This window comes from Ipomoea triloba, chromosome 5 (genome assembly GCF_003576645.1).
Source record: "Ipomoea triloba cultivar NCNSP0323 chromosome 5, ASM357664v1".
Taxonomy (NCBI): domain Eukaryota; kingdom Viridiplantae; phylum Streptophyta; class Magnoliopsida; order Solanales; family Convolvulaceae; genus Ipomoea; species Ipomoea triloba.
This window is the reverse complement of record NC_044920.1, coordinates 19,976,956-19,988,750: the sequence shown is the minus strand read 5'-3', so window position 1 is coordinate 19,988,750 and position 11,795 is coordinate 19,976,956. Positions and strand designations below refer to the sequence as shown.

Here is an 11,795-nt window from a genome sequence, read left to right as displayed (position 1 = left end):
TCTCATTATCAAACTCTTCCTTAAATGTGCCCCACAAAGCAGTCCATCGAATGTCCTTCGTCCGACCGACTTATCACCGACCGACCTTCGCCATGTCATCCTATCTTCCTTCGAGGTCTCTCTTCCTCTTCATTGGTCGTCTCTTTCGTCCACGCCGAGCTTCTAACAGGAGCCTTAGTCTATCCCCATTAGTCAGTACAAATCTTAATGGAATACCCCCCCTAAAACTTTTGAAGTAGAAATTTATTTGCGATTTATATATGATAAAAATAGAGTTTATTATCGAAATGGTCCCTTGACTATTGTGAAATTACCAATTTGGTTATCGACAATTTTTCTTATCTAATTAAGTTCTCAACTTTGAAAATTTTAACCATTTTGATCCTCCATTTATTTTATCGTTTGATATCCGTTAAATCGGGACCAAATTGGTAATTTCACTATAGTCAAGGGATCATTTCAGTCAAAAATTAATTACCGAAATGGTCTCTTGACTATAACAAAATTACCTATTTGATCCCAATTTAACGGATGTTTAACACCAAAATAAACGGACATTGCTGGAAATCTTCAATTTTCCGACCTCTTTTCCGACCACCCAGAAAAATGGTCGGAAAAGGTGGCATTATTGCAATCTTCCGTCAAAGGATTACGGTGGTCGAAAAAGTGGTCGGAATTTCCGACCACTTTGTAAAGGTGGTCGGAATTTCCGACCACTATGCAAAGGTGGACGTAAAATTTTTCAATCATTTTAAAATTTTAAATTCATCTTAATTTCCGAACCATCTTTGTGGTCGGTATTTCCGACGACTATGTAAAGGTGGTCGGAATTTCCGACCACTTTTCCAAGGTGGTAGGAAACTTTTTTTTTCCCTATTATTGTTGTTGTTGTTGTTGTTGTTCAATAGTATAAATACCACATGATTTATCTTATTATCATTAATTATTTCAATCATACTCTTTTTTTTTTATTTCAATTTTTAATTTGCATTTCTTCAATTGATCACGATACATAGAGTTTACTGACAGTACGTTGGCATGTTGTGATGTTCAATATAAATTTTAGAGTTCGGTTAATAAACGAAAAGAGTATGAAAATGTTTAAGCTCGTTTGATAAGAGATCGTGAACAATCTCGTATGTATTCGTTTAATTGTGTTCACTAACAGGCTCATTTAGTATTTATTTAATAATGTTCGCGAATAAACTCGTTTAGTGGTCGTTTAATAATGTTCGCGAACATGTTTACGAACAAAATAAATACATACATACATACATATATATACCCTGGGCCCACGTAATCATGCGTACTGAGCCCATGTAATGTATTATTATAGGGAATATGCCCTGGAGTCATTTTTTTCTTTTTCAATTACTACTCACTTCTTATTACTTATCATTTGTCAAGTAGTAATTGGAGTCATTCTGCAGCATTCTAATGCTAGTGCTTATATAATGTCATTGTAAGTTCTAAATTGGCTACTCTTCATTCTTCCATCTCTGCCTCACTTATACATACTTTATTGAAGTGTAAGCATTTATGTGTGTCTGTGTGTTCGGACACCGTAAATGGTCTCACCTCTATCACATCTTCTACTTGCATATGACTAAACAGTTCGTCCATTTTGATATTTAATGAATTGTTAGTTGTGTATTATGATGAAGGAAAACCAGAATGTTATCACAAGGAGATAAGGCTGTTTTAATAAAATCTGTTTTACAATCAATTTTATTGCATGTGTTTTATGCTATTACAATCAAGAGTTGCTACCTTTATTTTGACTCTACTATCTGAAACTTATTATTTTTTGTGATTGTTTGCAGATTGACTGCACACTTCCTCATGTGGTCCAATGTTGGTGGCAGTATGCAGATCATAGTTTGCAGAGATGTAATAGTTTGGGGATTAAATAAGAAGTTAAATTTTAGGATGTTTTAAATTTTCAATTGTATATTCATTAATGAATTCTCTTCATGAAATGTGCATATGTTTTTCAACAATTATCTTACCAACGTGCAGCAATAGATATGTATTCAATTCACTATAGAGGGATTCTCTGTAGTGAAATGGTTTTTTTTTTTTATTTGTTGCCTCCAGTTTTCATACCACCATAGTGGTCGGAATGTCCGACCACATTCCGACCACCGATGGTCGGAAAATCCAGATTCGCATGGTTGTTTTGTTGGTCGTTTTTTTCGACCACTTTAGAAAGTAGTCGGAAATTCCGACCACTTGTCCCGGTGGTCGGAATTACCGACGATGGTTTTTCGACACCCAAATTGGTTACAATTTTCAAAGTTGAAAATTTAATTGGACAAGAAAAATTATCGAGGACCAAATTAATAATTTCGCAATAGTTAAGGGATCATTTCGATAATAAACTCATAAAAATATTTATCATTACTTACCATATGACGCAGTAAAAATAAAAGAGTAAATATTGGAAGTCTGTACTAAAACTCTGCTTCTGCTACAAACGTGATGAACATCACACCTCTGATTAAATGAACTGAAGTTGATGGTGATGCCGATGTCTCTCTGCTTTTCTACCCTCTCCAATACTTCTTCTAACTTTGTTTTTTTCTGCAGTGAGAAAACTCAGATATGGCCGTCTCAACAGTACACCACAATTTTGTTTTGTTGTTATTTTATTCGTTATGAACCGCCTTCAGCTCTTTTTTTTTTTTTTTAAATTAATTAATTAATTTATTTATTTACAGAAAGGTTCACAATTGATATTTTAAAGTACACTTGAGATAAAGTTTATCTTGTAACTTTAGCCATAAAAACTCACTAGGTAAATCAGCTTTCGAAGGTACACTTTAGAAGAAATTCACTTTGTGATGACTATATTTGGAAAAAAAAAAGATTACAACAATATAAATTAGTCTTGAAGGTTCAATTCACTATATGTGAAACCCACCTCATGAGTTTTAACCATAACTAGCAAAAAACCACAACTAGGTAACCAACCTAAATTGTTCATAACTGATTGATTTAAACTAAGAACGTCAATAAATTGCTCTCATAAGGAGTCAAACTTAAAATATTGTAGTTATTAAGTTAAATGCTTGTTTTCAAATAAGTTAAATGCATAACCAATTTGATTAGAGTTGTTTCTATGGATCAGTTCTCTCGGGTCAAGGGTGAGTGGTCATTTTTCAGTTTCAGTACAATTAATTAAATGGATACAAATTTTAACTTAGTTAATCAATTAACCAAATTAACTTCAATTGAATAAATAGTTACAAATTAAAATTTTAAAATTTTCAATTATCCATTAGTTCGTCTTAAAATAAGACTATTAATATTATATGAACAGCCATTTTATTTTGTACAAAATCATTATCCAACCTTATATACTTGAGTCATTACTCTTTATGTGAATTTTGGTTCAATTAATTGGTTTTAAGAATTTGAAAAATGGGGTTTATAGTACATGGATAAGTGGATAATAGGAGCATGTAGGTATGCAATGGTGAGTAGGAATGTTGATTTTAAGGGAAGTGATTATGCTAGTAAATTAAAAATAAATATGTAAGTGGTGGTGAAAGTAGGTATTGAAAAAAGTTACTAGTGTTAGTTGTTAAGTAAATAAAACACTACTGAAATTATGTAATGCAGATATATAATATAATATAAAGCAATTTAAGAAGTGCCAAAATAAGTACACAGCTGAATTTGATAACGCAGTTGGAGAACACCTCCTAATCTGCGGGGCCACGCCCAAAACTTTTTCACTAAAGCTCAACTCGCTGGTTTTTACAATTACAAGGTTCAATGAATTACAAAACTAGGTCTACCACCTATTTAAACATTAACCTTATAAAACAACTCTATGAAAAAGTTACACGTACAGTTTGAACTAATTCTACCAATTAAACAAACTGTAACCAACTTGGATTTTAACACAGCTTGTACTGAAATAACTTGGAGCTGATTTTTCCGGATAGTACACCAATCTTTCCCCGTATTGAAGTTTCTTCGCAGCACCTTGCTGACTATATATATGTATTTGAAACACTGAAACTTCGATTTTTCTTTAAAGCAAATGAATCTATTTATAGTATACGTCTTGCATTTGCTTCCTTGAAATACGTACGAATTAACCCACGATCCATGATGCCACTCTTGCATGTATTGCAATTTTGAACCTCAATTTTCTTTGTTTTCTTCCTAGGCTTCCACGTGTAGATGTCATCTCCTCATTTCACTCATGCATTTCATTTCCACTACACACACTCGTACACAATATTTCATGCATTTTCTATACATAATTTTGCGCCACATGCATTGCCTTTGCTCATCATGGTCACATTTTATTCCTTTCCTTAATCCATGCATAATTCTTCATTCTTCATGTTTGTTTAATCACATCACATATAAACCCATATTTCTTCCCTTCATTTATCAACATATGACAACTAGCATTAGTACATAAAATCATAATTTTTGTACCAACAATCTCCCCCTTTGGCATGTGTTGATCAAACAAACATCACCATTTCTCCCCCTCAATTCATACCAGGTATCCCCTCAATTCATAGCTGAGTGTACATCAAGTTCACCCCCTTAATTCATACACACTCTCCCCCTTAATCATAGCATGTCTCCCCCTTTTGATAAACATTTGCCAAAGGTAACATAGCCACAACAGTATGTATGGAATAATGCAAGAAAATTCAACTAAGAGCATGCAATTGATAAGATGTGGATAGATAATGAAATTTGAGAATTTCACAAAGGGAGGATATATAAGAGGTATATCAACATGAGAGCCCCATGAGTATAATGATAAAGCACGGAAATAACAACACTAGAAAGCTTTCACACCAGACTCTTCTCAGGTCCTTTTGGAACCATATTAAGTACCGGGTAGCCCTCTTCCAGGTAACCAGTTTAAGGAATACTTTTCACTAGATAGCTTTCACTCTGAGCTATTCTAGGTTTGTAGATTCCATATTTCCATGCAGATCTTGTTGCAAGAACATGAGAATCATACATCCAAGCATTTCGAAGCAACATGACATGGGATGCTTACTAGGTCATCTACCTCTTATCCCTTGTTTATCTATTATTTGAACCTCATGTTTTCATTTTAAAGTGTGGAAAAATGCATGTTTTGTTGTTTCTCTATTTTATTACATTCTAAGTCAACATCGAGGACGATGTTTGGTCTAAAGTGTGGAAGGAGCTGTAGCTGTGCTTGAAATGAAAAATCTTAATTAAGAGCTCTATCTCATTTGTTTGAAAATAATCAAGCCACAAGCATGTGTTGTTATTCATTCTATCTTTGGAGAATGCTAAATCTGTGCCAAAAAGTTTACTCTTTGAATAACCTTGGAAGTACCCCTACCTTGACCTTTAAAAATTTTGAAAAGTTGTATGCTTGTGTGGTATTCACCTCATATTTTGTAAAGACCTTAGTTAAGGATCTCTCGAAGTGGGAGTGTGCAACCCCTAATTTCAGAAAGATAAGTTAAGCGAAGCCCGGAATTGAATAATCTTAGAATAGAACATGGGGCAAAAGGAGAGCTTTCTGTGAGTATTGAGTGAAGTATCCCTGTTTTCCCTAAGTAAAAGGCATGAGGGGTTGTTGTTCGGAGAAATGAGTAGAAAAGGCAATAAGGCCAATCCCCGAGATAAGATACGAGGAAAGCCATCTCGCTAGGTGGTGAACAACCATAGTCTTCTAAATACACGAATGTTATATCTGGAGTCGGTTGTTCACAATAAAATGGCCCTAGGAGGAGGAGGAGGAGGAGGGTAAAATTGTCAGGGGAGTCCTAAGAATTGCCAATTGTTATACCATGGACCACGGTTCATATTACATTGTGAACCCGGGTCAAAAAATTATGTGTCTTCAGTTAATAATTTTTGTTATCTATAAACAAATTGAAGACATATAACCATGGTTGAAAAAATCGCTAGGCGCTTGGGGAGCGCCTAGCGCCTAGGACACCTAGCCGGGGATTAATCGGCACCTAGGCGCTCGTGTATTTTTTATTTTTTAAAAATTTGTTTAAGTATTTTTAATTTTTTTTAATGACTAATAATTATAAATTATATAATACTTTAATAGTTAATACTAAAATATTTAATGTTAACCTACAAAATATCTAGAGTTTGTACAATTTAGTCTTATTTTGCTCAAGACGATGTTGTTTTGAGTGAAATAACCCATTAAGAAAAAAGAACAATAGTTAATCGCCCGACTAGGCGGCCCAGTCGGTGCCTAAGAGGTCTAGTCGGCGCCTAGGAAGCCTAGGCGGTAAGCGCTTAAGCGGCCTAGGAGGTCGCTAGCCGACCAACCACCTAGACCACCATTTAAGGTGATACGCTAGGCGGTCGACCAGCGCCTAGCCTAGGCGGGGATTAATCGGCGTCTAGACACGCTTTGTTAGGAACATGGTAATCATAGATACATAACATGATAACAAATACATATAAATTGCTAATGACAGGTACAAAACATATTAACTGTGATACGTAACCCTTCATATATGCATAGTACGTATAACTTGTTAGAAATTACAATTCCATGGTTAAGACCAAACTATAGAATTGTAAATTTAATGAAATTTAGTTGGAATGAAATTACAATTCCATCGTCTCAATCACACCAGGAAGGTGGTCCATAAGGCATAACTAAGAAAATAACAAGACAAAATTTTGAGACAACCATATCTGAGTTTTCTCACTGCAGAAAAAACGAAGTTAGAAGTAGTGGAAAGGGTAGAAATTAAAGTAGAGAGACATCGGCATCAGTCCATCACCATCAATTTAAGTTCATTTAATAAGAGGTGTGATTTTTCACGTTTGTAGCAGAAGCTTTTAATTAATTTATTAATTTATTGCCCACTCCAAGTATTGTCTGTCCTCGTGACCCATTCGTGTCTCCTACCCAATTACATTCCACTTTCATTTATTTCTTCTGTGCTGCACATTTATACCACTTCAATCCCTTCTCATTTAATTTGTTCTTCTTTTTCTTAAATATTCATTCTCAAAATTAATGCCATTAATGCCTGCCTGTGTGTTTAAATTTTTGTTGTTGTTATTCCCAAAAGGTTGAATCTCTAACCCTAATATCCCCATGCCTCGATCTGACAAAATATTTAGAAAGATATAAACTATGATAACTCAGTACGCACACACATCTATAATATAATCTAACTAATCCGCACACACATCTATAATATAAGTATTATGTTGGAGTTGCTTGATTTTATATTTAATGTATTCTTTTTTGTTGTTGGTGTATCCAAGAGTTCCACCATTGGACACAGTCACTAATCTCCTATTCCATACCCAAAGCCAATGATCAAACCCTTGACGTTTGGTTAAAGATGGATAAATCTTTTTTACTTAATCACACCCCATGTTATATTTACTGAATTTATAATGATATAAAAGAGGTCAAATTAAATTATCGCACATTTTTTTACCAACATTTTCTGTCAATTTGTATGAAAGAAAGAGGCAATTAAGATGAATATATATGGTAGCTATGGTGCTGCCAAATGTTTCAATCCCATAACTGGCCAATTGTCCAATACCCATGAATAATGAATTGCCCATTGCATGTTTTTGTTTTTGATTTCTTTAATTTAATTTACAAAATTCTATCTTATTATGACTCAGATCAGAAAACCTGTGAATCTTTGAAAACCCAGCCAAGTATCATGTGAAAGTCAGCAGATGATGTACAATCTACATTAAAAACCCTTCCCTTTCCCACTCTCCAATATACATAATAAAACCTAGTCCAAATTTCTTATAACTTCAATCCACCAAAAAAAAAAACCATTTTGCCATTCTCCCTCAATCTCCATTGCTTTTAGTAGCTTTGAAGTTTCCTTTCAGAATCACAGTACAAAACCTAGCTACTGTTTGAACCTTTTCTTTCAAAATTGTTGGTTCTTATATATATATAGGAGAGCACATAACTAAAAGACAAGATGAAGGCAGTGCCAAATCCTACATTTGGGTTGTGGACTATTTTGCTTGTTACAATGGTTTTTTTGCTTCTTGGCACTAGCCAAAGCCTAAGACCATCTCATTGTAAGTTCCAACACTTCTTTCCTATTCCATATCTCTCAATTGTAATAACATATGCATTTGTTTTCAAAATAATAATAATAATAATAATAATAACATATGCATTACTTTGTAACTTTATCCTAGCTATGAATTTGTTGCAAGTTAATTAATAATCTTGGTTCTTACATATTCCAGTTACCTACCAAGGGAATGGACTTCACAAGGGTGACCAAACCAACAACAACAACCACCTAGAGGTTTGTCTCTAGCCATCTCCCCTAATTGTAATCTTTTAATTTTATTGAAAATTTTAAGAAAATGGACTTATATACTATTTGGGTTGTATCAAGTATCATCAACGATGTGTTCCCATGGTACTTGTTATCATATAAATAATCACTGTGTTGACCGACACCTTAAAATTATATTTCAAGAGGTATGGTGCTGGACTTGGCCTTTCACTTGTATCCGCCTAACAATCTTCCTAGCCACGTATCAATTGCTGGACTTGGCCCTCTATACTACCAGCCTCCGCCCAACACTATCCTTGCTTTTCCGTTTCGTACATTATTAATTAATATTGTCTTGGCTAAGACCTTGTGGTCTAGTGGCACCCGGTTTCACTCCTATATGGAAGGTGCTTGGTTGAGAAAGTAGTTATGAACAGATATTGCATTGTAACAGAGTCAATAATACTCAAAATTAATATTGTCCTGAAATAAAGTTAGAATTGAAGTAATTTGGATATGATGCATGGCATGGCAGGATGAAAGGAAAGGGGAGCTAGGGATGGAGCTATATCCAACAGGGTCAAGTCTCCCAGACTGTTCTCATGCGTGTGGGCCATGCTTCCCATGCAAGAGGGTGATGGTGAGCTTTAAGTGCTCAGTTGCAGAGTCTTGCCCCATTGTTTACAGATGCATGTGTAGAGGCAAATACTACCATGTCCCTTCCAACTGATTCATCACACCACTCCACTTGGCACCTCATTATATTATTGGCTCTCAATTCCATACTTTTTTTTTTTTTTTTTTACGATAGATTAGAGTAGCTAGCTAGCTTCTATGGTGGATCATGTTAGTGCATGCTTTAATCACAAGTGTTATTGTTTTTGTCATATTTTCATGATGTAGTAAGAGGGGTAAGTAGAATTAGGAAAAGGTTAGTTTTACTCTTTTTGTAGTTGAGATATGTCAGACATTTTACTGCAGTAAATACTACTAGTAGATCAGTTCAGATATTATTATTACATTACTGCTGCATGCTGCTATTATTACATATTGGAAACCAGAATATTTAAAAGGGTATTTATTTAATTAAAAGATGGAATTTGAATGCGGAAGTAAAATTAACATTTTGGAATACACAAGGTGTTACCGCACGTTTGGGCTACCAACTAGGTCCAAACACAAAAGCTACCAATTGTTCTATCTATCTATCTACAAATCTACAACATAATACAACTCAAAAAACTAATTTACTACCAACCACGTACTACAAATTTACGACCTGCTATACTTCTACAACGCGCTCTCAAAGCTAGGCACTTACTCCAGCCTAAAAACAACAAGAGTTGAAAACATAAAACAACAACGCACTCTCAAAGCTAGCCACTTACTCCAGCCTGAAAACAACAAGCTAGGGTTGAAAACACAAAACAACAACATTAGCATAAAATGCTAAGTAAGGTTTACTACGCCCCGTAAAATAATTACATTTTTAATTTGAAAATAGATATGCTTTGTAAATAGGTTTTAAAACTCGAATAGACCGCACTTTAGAAAACATTTAGCCAAAGGCTTAGAAGATACATTTTCAAAATACTTTAAATCAAAGTTTGCCCAAGCAAGAGGTTTTCCAAAATAAGAGAGGGAGAGACTCTACAAACGTAACTCGCACCAAAACAAGAGATTTTTCAAAATAATAAGGATTTAAGTTCAATCATTTTCCAGAAATACCACACACCCTATTAAGAATATAGGTTTTCTTAAAGACAACAGTTTAGAATCTAGCTAAAAGTCCAAGTAGCTAGTAATAACCACACTATAAACACAATTTAGTAAAATAGTTTTCACTCAACATCATAGGTAAGCTCTATATTATTTTCCCAAAATAATTTTTCCAAAGGTAAAATAGGCACCATAGCCATACTACATTCTACTAAAAAATATTTCCATATTTCGTATAAGGTAATAGGTTTCTCAAGATAATAATTGATGGGATATAGTCATATATAGACCCAAGCCGAGTGAGGTACCGTGGCGGACAGACCAAAGAGGATCAACTCTAATATCCAGGCTGACCAAGGAGTCATTCTATTACCAAGTAGGTTGCAAGGACCCGATTTATCCATTGATTGAACAAATCAGGTCAATCGATCGGCCATTGAAAGTATCTCCCCAGACGAGTAAAGGAGGGAGGCGGACAAGGTCAAGACTGACGAGAGTCGGATGGGGTTAGTCGAGAGGAGGAGTCAGCAAAGATAAAATCGAAGGAGTCTGTACTTGTTGGATTTTAGGTAAGCAAGTTTTTAATTTTTTATACTTGTTGCGATTACTGGAGTTGGAGGCAGCATCAGAAATGGAGGCAGAGGATATGGGAGGAGGCGGAGAGCATGAGGGGTGGTGATGGGGGAAGAAATCGTGTGTCAAAAATACGGAGTGAGAAAAAAGTATGAGATTGTGCATGTGCTACCGTTTTGACCCATTTAATAAAAGATCCGACCCACAAGTTTTTGCCTTCCTTGAAGACTGAATCTTTAGACAATTCCTTTTGCTCGATCCATGGCAGTTTCCAAAATTTCTAAAGGATGCATCGGCTCTCTAGACTTTCTCTGCTATCATATCATTCAAGTATTTGCTTGCAAAGGGGTACAGAGTTTAGAGTTTAATGGGGCATTTATTAGGGTATAGTTGTAATTTCATTCCCACTAAATTTATAGAATTTACAATTTCATTATTTGGTTATAAGGAATTGCAATCCCTTCCATGGTGGAATTACAATCCCTAGGTGCCCAATTTTACAACCCATGGAATTGGAATTGGACAGTAAATGACAACTTTGACCTTCTTTTTCTTCTTATTATTATTATTAGAAAAAAAAAAGTGTCAAATAGGTCACTTAATTTTTACATATTGTGCAATTGAACTATCGAACAAAGAAAATGTGCAATTAGACCATTAAAAACTCAAAAATTGTGCAAATAATATTTTTTACAGGTTACTTCCAAGATTAAAATTATTTTAATTATTATTTTTAAAAATTAAAAGAAAAATATTTTTTAAAAAAATGTTAGAAGAAGGTGACTGTCTCCACCTTCGTCTACTCTCAACAAGAACAAGATTTGATGATTTTCTTTAAATGTAATCAATGGTTTATCAAGAGGTTCAATACTCCACTTACCCCAGCAATGGACCATGAGTATTTTCAAATCTGATCAACCTATATTGCCCACTTAACCCAGAAAATTTTTTGACTTTGCTGAAAAAAAACGTAGGAAATTAAATCAATAATAGCTTTGTATTTGTGATTTTTTGCACTGATTTTGTTGAGGTACAGTGGTAGTCAGAATTTTTCTATAGCATTCACCATTTGGTTTAGCCTTGCTTTCTCTATCTTCCCTAGTGTATGCTGAGTTTGTAACTTACATATAGCTTGGGACTGATCATTAACTTTGGTTATACCCATTGAACTTGTTTGTGGGTGTTTGTTTTCTGCTTTAGGATCTATTCCCTCTCTTTGATTTTGTGATT

At 34.5% G+C, this 11,795-nt stretch overlaps 1 protein-coding gene across 1 annotated transcript; it reads left to right on the top strand.

Moving 5' to 3' along the window:
• The first annotated feature begins 7,804 nt into the window (after positions 1 to 7,804).
• On the top strand, positions 7,805 to 9,253 carry LOC116021288 (protein EPIDERMAL PATTERNING FACTOR 2). The gene is made up of 3 exons (XM_031261915.1): positions 7,805 to 8,064; positions 8,239 to 8,300; positions 8,809 to 9,253. The coding sequence occupies exons 1-3, from the start codon at positions 7,962 to 7,964 to the stop codon at positions 9,001 to 9,003; spliced, it is 360 nt and encodes a 119-aa protein (XP_031117775.1). The 5' UTR covers positions 7,805 to 7,961; the 3' UTR covers positions 9,004 to 9,253.
• Positions 9,254 to 11,795: the final 2,542 nt, after the last annotated feature.